At 45.0% G+C, this 16,308-nt stretch overlaps 1 protein-coding gene across 5 annotated transcripts in view; it reads right to left on the bottom strand.

Annotated features, from left to right (window-relative positions):
• The window catches only part of GREB1L (GREB1 like retinoic acid receptor coactivator), a 1,340,557-nt gene that overhangs the window by 256,235 nt on the left and 1,068,014 nt on the right, over positions 1-16,308 (bottom strand). For all 5 annotated transcript variants that reach the window (XM_069620882.1, XM_069620883.1, XM_069620885.1 and 2 more), the window contains 3 exons: positions 15,119-15,244; positions 9,703-9,816; positions 7,187-7,309 (listed from right to left, as the gene is read on the bottom strand). In XM_069620882.1, coding sequence (XP_069476983.1) covers positions 7,187-7,309; positions 9,703-9,816; positions 15,119-15,244 — 363 coding nt within the window. The remainder of the gene's footprint in view (positions 1-7,186; positions 7,310-9,702; positions 9,817-15,118; positions 15,245-16,308) is intronic.

Genomic DNA, 16,308 nt, shown 5'->3' with positions numbered 1-16,308 from the left:
CCCCGGCATTCCGTACCCCGGCCCCTATGGGGAAAAAGACACTAGCATTAGAACATTAATGCATGGACACAAGGGGAACCACTTATCAAAAACTTACCTGGAAGCCAAGCAAGTTTGGTTCTCACCAATCCGAAAATCCAGTGAAGTAACTGGATACCAACGCGCCCCGCATCAGAAACCACCAATCTGAAAATCCAGTGAAGTAACTGGATACCAACGCGCCTCTGCATCAGAAGCAGGATGGAGAGCTCGTCCTTCCAGACCCTAAGGTGAGACGCCATGGGGAAGCACAGAAGGGTTTTGAGGAGGGTGAGAGGGGTAAGTGGGGAGGCCGACGCATTACCCCGCAGACAGCTAATCCCCTATTTCCACCCACAGAAGGATACTTCTGCGAGCCAGACAAGCAAGATTTGGGGGTCCGGTCCAGTCTGTCTTCTGAGTCCTGCGCATCACTTTAGGTCACAGCAGCTCAAACCAGGCCGGCGCCTCCGTGGGAGTCAGGTTAGCGTTACACTGGGGAAGTGGATTGTCCCGTTGGCATTAGGATCCGAGCCCGGCAGAGGGAGATCCAGGGGGTGGAAAGTCATCACCCCAACGTTCATTTGGAAGGAGACTTTTTGTTTGTTTGTTGAATACATCAGGCCCTTGAAGGCAAGATAATTTCATTGAAAAGAGACTTAACCATCGAAGAACCTGCTAACTGGAACAGAACTGTCGACTCGTGCTGGGAAAGCTAGAGCGTGTACTGTGCTCAGGAGTTCCACTTTGTCCCGTGCTCAAAACGTGGGGGAAGGGAGACCCCTGGCAAACACATCCTGACTTATTATTTGTGAACACTTCTTTCTTTATTGAAAACCATATCCCACACTCTTTCTGTAATTAGGGTAAGGATTTGGCAATCGTTTTCTTTTAGTATAGTCCTTTTTACTTTGACGAGATGCCACAAGGACTGCCTTATTTTTCATTTGATGGTCAAAGCTTGCTCCCATCTTAGATATAGGTTAGGCGTTTTTCCACCCTGCATTTACAGTTTAATAACCACCCTTGAACTGTGATCACTTGTGTCTGTCTTTACTGTTGCCACCATGAATTCCTTACACACTGTGTGGACTGATTGTGGACCCCTGACCGACTCACCTCTCCTGAGACTTAGCCTTGACCACTCTCCACGCTTACCTCCACTTCAACTAGGGTGGCCTCCTAAAATCTGTTCACCAGGTCAAATTTTTGAAATTCATCTCAACACCCATAATATGGAACTCTATCACTTTTATCATCCGCCGCAAAGCGGATCACCTCAGCTTCCGGAAGGCACTCAAGACCTGGCTCTTCCCTTCTGCATCTTGATTGACCTTATCTGCCTCTCGGGTGAACTCTTTCAACCCCAGACGGGTAGGTGGGGCATCAATGAGTCACATGAGGAGACTCCAAGAAAATTCTGAACACTCACAGAAAGGAATCCCGTAGACTTGCACAACATGACCTGTATTCGGTGTTAGTGAGAATGCTCAGAAATATGCTAATTCCCTCCACCTTAGAGACCCCTACCAACTTTGCTGGATTTTGAAGACTTGATTTTTCAACCTGGAGAGAGTGAGACTTTATTTCCCACTCTCTCGTGTATTTTAATGTGATGCTGAACCCTGTGTTTCTTTTGGTTGTGGAGTCTGACAAACTCCATAAGCGTCATCTTTTACATTGTGTCACACAGCACCTTCACTGCAGTGACACAGGGCAGTCTTTCAGATTTCCCAAAGGTTTAACTACCTTCTCTGGGATAAGCTACGGTTTTCCAGAGCAGTAAAGTGTAATTGACTTTACTTACATTTGTAACTTTCTAGACCCAGCACACACTATCTTACAATAGGGTGCTGGTTGGGTTACTTAGTATCCTTTGTCTAGCTTCTCATATAACATTTGTATGTTACCCTTTCCTCACTGAATGGCTTGTGGCAGTGGTTTACTTTTAACTACTGTGGTGTGCATTTACTGCGGGCTGCGTTTGTGGCTGCAGTAAAGCACCCAAGGGTGCCATTTTTGTCAAAATGACCCCAGTCTTTTTTCGCCATTTCTTTGTGGAAAGGTCCTTCTTGAGATTTACTCTGTGCACCAAACCAGGTTTGGTCCGATAGTTCGCGTTGCCTTTGGTGGGATTCATGAGTGAAGCCCACCTCTGGCTCCAGGGTGTCTGGGGTGGGCAGGAAGTGAGGGGGTGCCCAAAACTCCCTGTGCTTAGTCTCCTAAGAGACCCAAATGCACTCTGTGATGATTAGCCGGCTGACTGTCTGGCAAGGACAGCCACCCCACTGGGTGACTGACAGCTAGGCTGCAATGAATGGAAGAAAACTGAATAACAGGAAAGGCTTTTGGCTTGGAAGGCAGAGTCGACCACTGGACGAAGGAACCGAAGAAGAACTTAAAGAGGACGCCTGCTGCAACTCCTGGACCACTGGTTTGCCTGGGGAAGCCCTGCTGCTGTGCTGAAACTCCAAATTCATATCTACAGAGAAGCCCCTGCAAGGACGACTTCTCCCCTTGAGTTGGTGGGACCAATCAACTCCAAAGTAAGCCACCTGGACATTCTCTCAGAGCTGGTTGTTTTTCCACAGAGTTGCTGCTGGAAACCGAAATAGCCAGGGAGAGGAACACAAGATTGTGTGCGGTGCTTTTAAGTTGGCCAAGAGCTCCAGGAAGATCCTCCTGACTCCCAGGAAGCAGGACCGAGCCCGAGCCCCCTCAACAGAGTGCGGGACCCCAGAAGCAAGGAAAGTCCATCTCAACAGCCAGAAACCGCAGTGTTGCTATTTGCGGTAGTCGCAAGGAGCTGAAACACCGAAGTGCCACTTGTTGGAAAGATTGCCGGTTGCGAGCGGTGACCGTCCCATTGCAGTGCAGGAGTCCCCAGAAGTCCTCCCTCTTGTCCCCACGACTGAGGCCCAGGAACAATGTGATCTGCAGAGCTGCACAGGAGTCTATCTGTGCACCTTTTCTTCAATACAAAGGTACTGTAAGGTCTGAGAGAACTTACCTCTCATTGTCGAGTTGCTTGCATCTTCTACTACTCACAAGTCTAAACAGCTTGTGGCCCTACATTGATTTCTAAAACATTGTGCAAAGACTTTTCTACTTACCAGAAGTACTTTAGCCCATATAAGACGTTTGCCCGTTGACTTTGGCTTAGCCTGTTATACCGATTGACTCTGCTTAGGGGATCCAAAAGTATTTGCCTGCTTAAGAATATTTGTGGTCTCTTGTTTGTTCTAATGACCTTTTCCTTTGATCAAGTTCTAAGAGTTTTCTAAATGCAAACAGTAAGATATTAATGTGCTCAGCACCCTAGCTATTGAAGTCACCTGAGGGTGTAGGCTGTGACTGTGGGCCATCCCAAAAGGGTCTTTACTGATTTAGAAACTAAGAGTGCTAAGAGTGTACAGTTTTGAAGTGTTTGGTGTGTTGCTTTTATATTGCTCCCTTCTGAAGAAGGCTTATTGTAACTGACTTTTAAATTAATAATTGTTTATTCAAGAAACCTTGTGTGTAAGTGTTTATTTGAATACTAGTCACTGTGAATCTCTGTGTAACTCCCCTACAGCTCACATTGACCCCTCTTGAGATAAGCCTGGCTGCTCAGCCACACTACCAACCTGTGTAGTACAGACTTCTACCAAAGGTTGGGTTCCTATTGCCAGGTGGTCAAGGTTATTGTATTGCACCCTAAGGGTACTGCATACAATCTTTGTCTAACACTCAGTCATCGAAACAAGTAAATCAGCCTTGTCCAACGGGTACGTATCGCACTCCATCTCAATTAAAGATAGCCGTACCCCAAGGCACCGCCATCCACCAGCATACATCTGCAAACATCCACTACTTGATCCCATATTGCACATCACCTATGCCACTAAAATGCAGCTAAATTCCACAATACAAATGTGGTCTAGGTGGACACAGTCTCATTGACTCGTACTCTCTTCCGACAGCCCATCACAGCACCCATCCACTAGCTAGTCCTCTATGGGACTTAGCCACCCTTACCTACCTTCGTACTGGCAAAAATGCACACATGCATTCTAAAATTCTCTTAACCTCTCATACCTCGGACCTCCAAGGGCATTCACTATCAGCGCTTTGTTTTATTTGTTTTGTTTTGTTTTATTAACATTTATATAGCGCACATCAGTCCGAGGACATCATTGCACTTGATCCTTGGGGGACACCGCAATTTATAGTGGTAGGGTCTGCGTTTGCTGTGTTGGAGTAGACCTTCATGGCTCTTCCTTCGAGGAAGGAAGTGATCCAGGATGCGGCTTGTTTGGAGAAATGGGCTGCATGAGTGAGGTGAGTGGTAAGTGTTTGGTGATCTACCAGGCCAAAAGCAGCTGATAGATCGAGAAGTAAGAGCAGGGCCGGTTTGCCTTTGTCCATGATTTGTGTGATTTGGTTTTTTAGGTCTAATAAGGCAGATTCTGTTCCATGGCCGACCCGAAAGCCAGATTGCCTTTTGCCTAGTATGAAATTAGCTTCTATGTATGATTGGATCTGGTTGTGAGCTGCTTTGTCCAGAATTTTCAGGAGGAATGGGAGTTTCGTTATCGGTCTGTAGTTGTTGGGTTGCGCTGGGTCAAGTGTGGCATTTTTATTTTTTTATTTTTTTTAAGAAGTGGCATCAAGGAATGTGCTAATGACCTAGCTCCATTGGCTTCCTTGACCTAGCTCCCAGGCTTCCTTGAGATTATTCTGGACCGTTCCCGTTTGGAATGATGCGTTAATGAAGGCAGTAATCAATGGAGCTAAGTCATTAGCACATTCCTTGATGATTTTAGGAGGGTGGATGTCTGCTTTGCAGAGAGATGGTTTGAGATTTTTGATGAGGTTAAGGACCTCAAGTTCAGTGACATCTCTGAAGGCGAATTGCGCGTGATTATAATTGTTACACTTGTCTTGTGTAGGGCGGTTGGTTTTTAGGTTTGGGAGGGCCTTACAGTGGTTTTGCATTTTATTCTGGAGGAATTTTATTTTGTTGAGCATGGTGGTCTGAATGCTAGCACATCAAGCTTTGTCTTTAGTTATCTCGTCTGCGGTAGCCGGGGGTGTGACTAGTTCATTGAAGATTGCGAATAATTCTTTTGCTTGGGAGGTGGCCTTAGAGATCCCATCATTGAAGGGGTTAGATTTTGCTATTAGGATGGCTTTTTTGTATTGGAGGGCTAGCTGTTTAAAAATGCTCTTGTTTAGGTCACTGGGACCTGTTTGCCAGTTTTTTAGTGCCTGGCGCTTTTGTGCTCGGAGGGTTTGGAAATCCGAGAACCAGGAGTTGCAGTGAAATTATTTTTTTTGCTTTCTTGCTTTCCAGTGGGGCTATAGAATCTATGGCATTCGTGAGGGTATAATTAAAGATGGCTGAGAGTATATTAGAGTCCTGGGAGAAGGGAGGTGTTAGGCAGGGGCTTTTGAGGTAGATAGCAGGTTGTTTGCATTGAGTTCTTTTGAACTTCTTGTTATGGCGGTTGGTGCGTGGGTTAGGATTTTAGGTCTGGGGTCGGTGGGGATGAGGAATTCAAGGCACGTGTGGTCCGTCCATGGCAAAGCGGAGTTGGAGATAATGTTGGAGGCGCAATTGTGATCCATGACCCAATCAAGGGTTCGGCCTTTGGAGTGAGTGGGGGTGAGGACTTTTTGGGAGAATCCTAGGTCTGCAAGTTCTTTAGCAAGAGTTGTGGCGGGTTTATCCTTTGGATCATTGAATCCTAAGTTTAGGTCTCCTAGTAGAAGGATTTTGGAAGATTTTTTAATGTTGTTACTGAGCCGTTGGGAGAGGAGTTCTTGGCAGTCTGCGGGTAGTCCGGACGGTCTGTATAGGATGTGGATATTGATAAGATTATTGGGGGAGAGCGTGAGCTTGGCTGATAGGATATCAGCATTTCCACTCCATGTGCTGTGGTCTGCAAATCTAATGGACAGAGCATCTTTGTGGATAAGGGCGACTACCCCTCCGACCTTATCAGATCTATCTTGCCTATGGATGGTGTAGCCTAGGGGTAGGGCAAGTGCGATGGCTGGGCAGGAGGCATCATTGAGCCAGGTTTCGGTGATGCAAAGTAGGTCCAGATTCAGTGTGGCTAGTAGATCATTTATCTCTAGTGCGTGTGCTGTTAGTGAGCGTACGTTCAGTAGTGCACATTTGAGTGGAGGGTATTGTGTGCCTTTGATGTTTTTGTTTATGATAGTATAGGGTGGGGTGTGCTTGTTGTGGTGTGTGGGAGTGAAGGTCTTAGAGGGAGGTAGTGTGGAGGCAAGTTGTGGTGGTGGAGAAAGAGGGGCAGTAGATTTGTTGACATACCAGGAGCCCATACCAATGGCACTAGGCACTATACAAATGCCATATCACATTACAAAGTTGTGTTCATAAGATAAAACAAACCAGCCATGTCTGCACATACGACCAAAGCAATGCAAAAGTAACCAAATATGGTTCTATAAACCAGGAAAATAACACCCAGAACAAAGTCCTAGAGCGCTATCACTTCAACAAACCGGGTGATTGAGATTTAAAACTAATGCAGTGCATGCTGCAAATTCAAGGCGTCCCAGTGTTTACATGGACAGTGTGTGCAAACAGCAGATCTTGTAGACGTGTAAAGGCAGTCTTGGGCATCCCTCTAAACTGAGGCCAACTGTATTTCGGCAATACAGGCTACACCATCGAAGCAGGTCAACATCCTTTGAGGAAAGGCATATTTTCAGAACAGAAAAGTGGAGCGAGTGGATGACACTCGTGATATTCACCAGAAGGTAAAATGGGGCATAGGCAAATCGATATAATCACAATACCGGTGTGCTTGAATTAAAATAGCTGTAAACGGGATTGATGAAGCGGGCCAAATTGTCCAATCGGTTTTTAGGCCACAATACATGTTTCTTGTGCTTTAACGTTTTATATTCTGAGCCTGCAACGTCCACCACGCAAAGTGCACTTGGCTTAAAGGCCAAGACCGGATGAAGGTTTTCTGCCACCTAAGGCACGGACCAGTTGACTGCTTCAAATTATACATGTGCCTGAAGTAGAAGCCAAGGGAAGTCTTCATGGTCACTAGAACCACTGCGGTGCAGTCAGCATTCATGAGCAGATTCCCCGCCATCCAACAAACAGCAGTGCCAAAAAAGGTGAAACACAAATCAGCCTTACCAATGAGGATAACGGGTCGAACACCCGAATTATTTAACAGGTTCTCCGGGACGATTACGGTCTCCCCTGCAGGGATGGGTTGCGGCTGCAATATACCACTCATGCCAGATTGATGAAGAGCAACTGAAAAAACAAGGTAACAGAAAAACATGTGTTTTTTTTAATTTTTTTTTACGAAGGCATAGAAGGATTAAATAAAACCTTGCAGAACAGGAAGCCATTGTCAACTGCGTCGGGTTCTGCAGGGCTTTCAGCACAGGACTAACTCGTGTGCAGGCCCACCACATGCTTAATTTCCAGATTGACATAGATTCTTTCACCTGGTATTATTTAAAGGGGACGCACAAATCGCTGCTTAATCATTGCTGGGGTCATCGGGCCACCAAATAGTAAAATGCTTTCAGGTTTTTGGGATATCGGTAATACACATGTGAGAAAAGTTTGCATACGATGGATTGTAAAATAAATAGATGCAGTGCTACAGTGTGAAATCACACGTGTATTTCTTATAACGGCGGCCCACGAGCACAGCCCTGATGTATATCCCGTGTTTGGCTGCCACTGTCCACAAAAGGGGCGTATTAATGCTGTGTTAAACAGCTTCTAATACACCCGAGGGAAAAAATAAAAACCTAAATCACAGACATGAAAGGTCATTTTCTCCATCTTCACCCAGTCTCCCCAGATCTGAAAAAAGGAATGCCTTGACATTTGCTGACCCCAACGGCTAACTCCTTGACAAAAGGGGGCGCCCCATGTCTGTGGCAGTACCAGGCAAGAGCTCCCACTCCCTTAGGCAACAGCAGACATGACACAGTGAAAGGCTTACTGACAATGATGGCACTGTTGCCGCTGCTTCAGTGAGCATCCCATGGATGGATGGTAGTAGGCCAGTTACTGTGACAGGCCTATTGCCGAAGCTGGCGCTACTTTACCAAACAGCTGCAGAGGTTGGACCCTTCAGTCGGACTGCGACAGACCTAGGTTCAGAGAGCATCGCTGCTTGCTGCCTGGCAGAGCAGGAGCCTCTGGACCTGATCACCGTGACTGACGTGCTGCTCCCACTCTATCAGATAGCATTGACACGCCAGGGAGAGGTGAAACCAAGGCGGGGAGAAGGGTAGTAGTGCACAGATTACTGTTTGCTTTTTTTGGGGGTCAGTTGTAAAGTAGAGGTGAGTGAGGGTGGTAGAGGGTCTGCTAGATTTCCATTTTGAAGGGTAGCAGATGGAGGGGTGATTCAACACAAAAGAGGTAGAAGACAGTGGTAAGAGGAGAGTTATTAGTTTGGGCTATTAAATGGCACTTGCGCCACCTATAAGCCGAAACTATTGTATTAGAGTACAGTTCAGGAGAAATGGCATATGAGGAGGGACACACAGCTAGGTGTTTGGTAATTTGCCCACCCACTGACTACCCACGGCAATGCTAATCCCTATGGCCATTCCCACCCAGTGCCTGCCCATCCCCCCTCAAAACACCTCCTCATGGGAACTCTTTGAGCTCACTTTAATCAAGCCTTGCCATCAAACTTTGCACTTAAAGTAACTGCCAGTTTTTTTCAAAGCAGGCTTGTGAGGGTCAGCAACTTAACTGGAGCTGTACACCTACTACTGTAGCAATACAAACGTCAACTAGAGCCGCCTTCAGCCATTCAATGTATAAGCACTATGCATGTCCTTTCACTGAAGTCCTGTAAAAAGCACGCATTGGCAAAGCAAAGAGTTTTTGCTCGTGTAAGTATTGAGCATTAGTCAGGCACTGCTATTCGATGCCCAGGTATTCGCACCATTTTTCACCTGCTACCATCAATGGCCAGTTAATACCACTACAGCAGTGCCTGGCAAGTGCCTTTCCCATGCCTACACAAAAGCCCAAACTTCTGGAATTGCCAATGCTAATTTGTAGGTGGGTGTGGTGGAGGAGTCGCAAGATGGAGGCAAATAAGCAGTTGGCTGGACACCAAGGTTGTTGCGTTTATTTCTGGTTGTCATACTCCCCTTTGCTAGTCTATGCTGCAGCTCTAGGAGCGGAAAAGGGATGCATGGGGAAGGTAGAGGGGACAAACACAACAACTAAAGATGTGCCCGCCCTTGTAGTCTAGGTTGTCATACAGAACGCCCTCCCCTATGTGGAAAACAAACCTCGTTAGTTACGATTCTATGGGTATTTAACATTTGTAATCAACGCTACAAGCAGGAAACATGTAAATCGACAAACATCCTTCCAAAATACAAGCACTGTGCAGCCTTGTTCCACTTTCCCAAAATTATCAGCCAACATCAATGCATTTTAGTGCACACAATGTAAGCAGATACCCACAGAACCTGGGTCATGAAAAAAAAACATTTCTGAAAGGTTTTTCTGGTGTTTATGATGTATTTTCATTCAATACGAGCCATGTGCATGACAAGAATCTTTTTCAACGCAAATGTTTTTAGACACCTGATCAACAACGTAAGCTTTTAGAAACAGAACATGCTCTGGAGGCTACTCCTTGGCGTTGAAAGTCTCACCAGTTCTTGCAAGTGGCCGGATTGCAGGGACTGCTACAGGTAACACAGGGACAGGAGACCCAGGCGACCAACCCCGGTGCCGCTTCTTTGGTGGGCCTGAACTGGCCATTGATGCTGAAAGACAGACACGATTGAGTGTTCAAAGGGGAAAAATATGTGAACAAAGCAAAGCAGCACGGTCTACTGTTGACTGCATAGTTTGCATTACTTGCTTTCATTCCAGAGGTAACATTTGTAAGTATCTGAACTAATGGTACAATCGGGAACTGTGTTTTAGTGAAAATGGCAGTATTGAAAACGTGCTTTGGCTCTCTCAGGAGACGCTTTTGGAGTGATTACCTTAGTCCAGCAGATTCGCCACCTGATGGCAATCCATAATTAATTATTTACTATTTAGTGCAAAGTAGACAGACATTTGTCCACTTTGATGGGCAACAAAAAAGCCACGCTATGGATGAATGCACTGAGTGGAATTCATGCGCGGCATTCTTTCTATGTGTACAATGGTCTGGTAGCATACAGAGCCTTATGTGGTAGCATGGGAGCAATGGGAAGAGATTCTCTTAATAGGACGACTGACACCTTTCTCAGAGTTCTTCATACTAACACTCATCAGTATGCTGTACACTTGGAGGTTGAGTGGTATCCCAACCACATTGTCCAAACTTTAGCCGGTGTGGAGATGGATTTCCAAAGTCAGCCCTGATATGAGGATTTTGGGCAGCCACCCTATTATGGTGAAAACCCAGTTAAACCAATCCCAATCACCGGGCAAACCAACGGTCCAGTGAACGCAGCAGCCGTCCTCTTCCAGCTCGCCTTCGGTTCTTTCATTCCAGTGGTCGACTCTGCCTTCCAGTCCTGGAGACTCGCCTTTTAAATAGTTTTCTCCCTTTCATTCCAGCCTAGCTGTCACTCACCCAGCAGGCCAGCCAATCAAATCATGGCAGAGTGCATTTGGGTCTCCTAGGAGAAAAAGCACAGGGAGTTTCGGGCACCTCCCTCACTTCCTGCCCACCCCAGACACTCAGACGTGAAGGGCGGATTTCAGTCCTGAAGCCTGCCAAAGGCACACGAACAAAGGGACCAAACGTGGTTTGGCGCGCAGAGACAAACACTAGAAGGACCTTTCCAAAAAGAAATGGCGACAAAAGAAGACCGGGACCCGTTTAAACAAAGGGGCTTAAGGCGTCATCTTGAAAAACATGGCTCCTGTGATTTTTAGCTACCAGTGTTCAAGGTCGGGAAAAATCATGGTAGTTCGTTGTAAAAACCACTGCCACCAGCCTTTTCAATAGGAAAGGGTAGCATTTGACTGCTACATGAGTGTTTAGACACAGGGGATACTATGTAACCACTCAAGCACTCCATTGTAAGATGGAGTGCGCTGGGTCTATGAATTTGGAAAAGACTAGTAAAGTCAATTTCACTTTACATTCTATGGTAAACAGTAGTTTATCCTAGAGAAGTTATTTAAACATATGGGAAGTCTAAAAGACATCCCTGTGTCACTGCCTTATGGAGTTTTCTAAAACTCCATAATCAGAGAACACAAATGTAAAACACACATCAAAACACATGAGAGTGGGAAAAAAGGCTCTCACTCTTTCCAGGTTAAAAATGAAGTCCTCAAAATCCAGCAAAGTTGCTGGGGGTCTCCAAGGTGAAGGGAATTACCCCATAACATGAGGTGAGGCTCTGCCAGACTGTATACTGCCACCTATTTTGTCCTATGTCTGCATACCTGATGTAGCCCCCCGTAACATGAGGTGAGGCTCTGCCAGACTGTATACTGCCACCTATTTTATCCTATAATGTCTGCATGCCTGATGTAGCCCACTGTAACATGAGGAGGCATGTCAGTTTGGGGCTTTCACCACGAACAATACGCTGTAATCCTATTGCATGTTCTTGGACTTAAAATGTGTAAGAAGCACGTACTGTAACTAGCGCCTAGATGCCTCAGGGCTTTGTGCGCTGAAATAAATACAGAATAATTTTTTAAAACATGTACTCACCTGCTTTTTTTCCCCCTATTACTCTCCAAGTGTACGTTGGATTTTGCTGGTTGATACAATATTCCTTTCGTTTTTAACAGCCTTGTGTATATATACAATAAATCTCTATTTTTGATATAAATGCAAGTGTTTAAGTGTTTCTTTGGATTTATGCATGTTCTGATTTCTTTGTACTAATTTACAGCTCACATTCCTCCTCAGATAAGCCTGTATGCTCCGCCACTCTACCAACCTTGGGTAGTACAGGCCTATATTAGAAGTTGGGGCCCTAAAACCTAGGGATATGTCTTGTAAAGTTACAATTGGACTTGAGAAAATGTGTCCAACAACCCCCGCCCGGCACAATTCCTGACCCTGACACCTGCTGCAGGCCTGGCATTAACAAAACTCCCTGCAGCTAGCAGCAGGAGTGAATCCAATATGGTTATCTTTTCACTTGCACCGCCCAACTCCTAGGTACTCTTGAGCACATGCCAAGGCCATCACAAATACAAAACCGGGCTAAACATAATATTGCACACCATCACACTAGTAATTGCCTCTATAGAGATTCTGCTGGCCAGTAACTGAAGCACTCATCTCTTGTCTCAATTACATTTTGTTCTGGTCAAAACACCAAAATGTATACATACATCACAATGCTCACTGTTACCTGTATGCTTTTATTTCCCTACATGATGTGAGTTAAGTCTGTGTGTTTGTCTCCCAGTGTTTTCCCTCTCTTCCAATTTCCCATTGTCCTTGGCCCGTTTTCCATTTCACCACGCACTTGGATGTACTTCAGGTGTAGAAAATGTGATGCACTTAGATGGATTTCAGGGGTGGGAGGTGACTCATTCGGATGTAAATTGGGGGTAGGAAAATTGATGCCCTTGGCTGGATTCTCAGGGGACGAGGGGAGGTGTGCCTACAACTCTCACACTCTGTACTCAACACAATCAAACCTCTACAACACCACAATCCACATGTACTTCACAACACCTCAACAACAAAATAAACCACACAATCCTGCACAACAGCACATCACTGCTCTTTTGCTCTTTTCCCAGCTCCTCCTATTAACCACCCACCCTCCCCTCCTTACAGATCCGCCAGAGCGCATGGAGACCACGCAAGTGGCATCGGAGTGCGGTACAAAAACCCTTTAAACCTAACACAGATCACAGTCTGGCTGCCATCCGGAGCGGCTCACCACTCACCTCTACACGGACAAGGCTCCACGATTTAAGACCTCTACAGTGGTAATGTGTGCATTATAATCACTAATACATTTATCACACCTGACACTATTGAGCAATGTGTGGGCTTGACTTTAATTGCCACCACTTCTGGCACTCTCAGAAAGAAACAGACTCAACAGAAGCTGGTGGCAATCTTTGGACATTTACCCACAAATTGTTGGATCTCATTGGTGGAACAGCTCTCAACTCTTGCAGAAAGAAGGTATTTATTAACAAATAATATTTTCTGTAGAACTCAGGCATTGCCTTCTACTGGAGGCCTAGTTGTATTGCAATGCCTCATATACACAAAACTACCCATATCACACATCTGAAATCATTTAAATCATTTTATTATTTATTTTATTTAATCATTTATAGGGCACAAAAACAGACAATGAAAAGACGGGACAAGCTGAATTTAGAGCAGAAAATGGAAGAGCGGAAATCTCAGTGGAAGAGTCAGGTTTTTAGTTGTCTGTGGAAAGACTGGTGTTCCTTGAATAGTCTCAGGTCTAATGGAAGAGTTACATATTTTTGCAGCAAGAACGGCGTAAGATCTTCCAAGGCTGATGGCAAGCCTAAAATTTGGGTTTTTAACCAGTGCTAATGCAGAAGACTGTAGCTTTCTTGGGGGCTCGTAGGGATTGACCACATTTTTAATATAGGTTGGAGAGGTGCCGTATAAAGATTTATGTACAAGCATTGTTGCTTTAAAATGTAGACGAGCAGTAATAGGGAACAAGTGGAAGTCCTGCCGACTACGGTTGATGTGCTCTCTCCTGTACTTCCCTGTAATTATGGGAACAGCGTTGCTCTGTATAACTTGCAGATCCTGTATGTTTTTTTGCAAGCACCGATCAGGAGGGCGTTACCATAGTCCAATCTAGACAGAATAGTTTCCTGCGCCACCGCTGAGGAGTTGGACTCCAATAAAAAAGGGCTGAGATTCCTCAGAACCCTTAGATGGGAAGAGCATCTTTTTACTGTCTTGTTGACGTGGGTTTCAGAGCTGAGGAGGAAATCAAGGTGAAAGCCAAAGGTTTTAACTATCTTGGAAACTGGGATACAACAGTCATGGATGGAGAAAGACTGGTATCGGGGGTCGAGTTTAAGTCTGGCATGAGTGGAGCCAAATATCAACTCAGTCTTGTTCCCGTTGAGGCACATCCAGTTGGAATTCATCCAGGATTCAATGTGGCTATAGATGGATTTTATGCCGATGGTGTCAAGATCATAGACCCCCAAAAGCTTGAGAACTAGCAGAGTATCAGCATAGTTAGTAAAATACTCCTTCAGCTCATCCAGGAGGTCACAGAGGGGCCCGTACAGGTTGAAGAGCAGAGGAGGTATACACGCCTCTTGTGGAAAACCACAGTTGATCGAGGCTGGTGGGGAAGTGGCACCACCCCAACAAACTCTGGATGTACAGTGAGATAGGAAGGACTCCACCCACTTGGTGGTGTTCGGGCTACATAGTCCATGTATTTCAGGGTGATGAGGCGGTCATGAGCCAGAAGATTAAACACTGCCGACAGATCTAACAATATGAGCATTCCAGTGTTGCCCTCATCTGTAATATTCAACATGTGATTCTGAAGATCTAAAAGGGTGATTTCAGTACTATGATGAGGTTGAAAGCCAGATTGTCTAGCACGTAGGATGTTAGATGATTCTACAAAAGACTGGAATTGAATGGTGGCACTTTTTGTCAATATTTTTTTTTTTAAGTTGCATTTCGTAATGGACCTTAAGTTGATTGGATCTTTGGGATCAAGGTCGGGATTTTTTGCCCGTGGTGAAATGGTGACTGACGGATTACAGAACGTGGCTGCTAGAGAATGAGGAATTTATAAGCCGGACAAGAAAAGGATCAGAAATATCTTTGTGGTCAAGAATTAGGTTGGGTGGAACTGTGTTTTCTGGGCACTGAGAGGGACGGAGTGTAAATAGTGTGTTGGTCATGTCAGGAATGGTAATTTTAGGTATATAATAAAACAAAAATAGGGAATAAGCCATTTTTGAAGAGCGCAAATGGAGAGAAACATTCTAAACTACCACAGCCCCTACAAAAGCCCTTTCCCCAATGATTTGCAGTCAAGGATCAAGCCAGCAGCAGGAAGGAAAAGAAGTGCTTGGAATTCACAGAGAAAACAAATGGCAAAGCAACCTACTCACCTTGATCTACAGCAATGCAGCCTTGGCTGGGCGATGTCGAATGAGGCACGTGTCTGGACAGCACAGTATTCCGACCACCGTTATTATTGCCATTCACAATGTCCGGGGCACGTAACGAGAGTGACCCTAAATGCAAATACAAGGCAAAGCCTATATTAGGGTGACTGGCCAATCCATTGCCCTCAGTATTCAAAAGGCCTTGAGAGCAGTGCATTGAACATTGAGTAGTCTCCAAAAATACAGTGATATCGATTACAATTGTTGAAATCTTCTCAAATTTGATGTGATTGGCTACAGCAGGCATAAACAGATTATTCCAAACATGTAAGCACGTCAGACGTTTAGAGCCCCCAGTTAGGGAGAACCTGCAAAACATTTTACTGAAATTAACAAAAGAGCAGGACAGCATTTCGTTAAAAATTGAATACACAAAAGATGGTACAGATTGGTGCACAGAAATTGAGAGACCAATGTAATTCAACTTCTGCACATGAAACAAACTTCAATTATCCACATGCACAGCGGAGAAGTGACACGGTTTTTGATATAAAATATTGTATTGAATTTTAACAATGTTGTTTAGATACATAAATACCATTTACATTAAAAGGTGGAACCTGAAACAAAATCCAACCCATCCAAGTATTTCAGTTGCAAACCTACAAGTTAACAGTTCAGGGTGACACGTTCTTCACCTTTGTATTATGCTATATTTTACGTGGTAATTGTAAAGTACACATCTGCCATTTATGCGAACTTGTGGTGGCAAAATGAAAGCGGCAGATCTATTAAAATTACTTTGAACAGAAAAAGGGGCAGCGGTGCAGTCAAGTTCTGAGCGTGCTGGTATTTAATGCAAATTGGTAGTGCAGTATCAGGAATGGGTCTGAAAGACTGACACGTAACAAAAAAGGGGAGTACATGGCACAAAGAGTTTGGCAGGTGCAATACAGATGTATTTCTTGTGCCCCAAATAAAATTTTCACTTAAGACGAATCCTTGGATACATCATATTCTAATTTTTCGTCCACTGAAATGTACATATGTTCCAATGTCTCCTCTTCTGCAGTAGTATGTCCTGTTATGCAGTATTTATAAAGTGCAATGTCTGCCTTACACATTGCCCCTTGGTAGGTCTAAGAAAGCTGGTCAAAAGCACACCAGAAACCACCGTCGCAGCAGGACATCAA

The sequence above is a fragment of the Ambystoma mexicanum genome, chromosome 5q (assembly GCF_040938575.1).
Source record: "Ambystoma mexicanum isolate Mex_15411 chromosome 5q, UKY_AmexF1_1, whole genome shotgun sequence".
NCBI classification, from domain to species: Eukaryota; Metazoa; Chordata; class Amphibia; order Caudata; family Ambystomatidae; genus Ambystoma; species Ambystoma mexicanum.
Note: the sequence above shows the minus strand (reverse complement) of the source record. Positions and strands in the feature narration are given on the sequence as shown.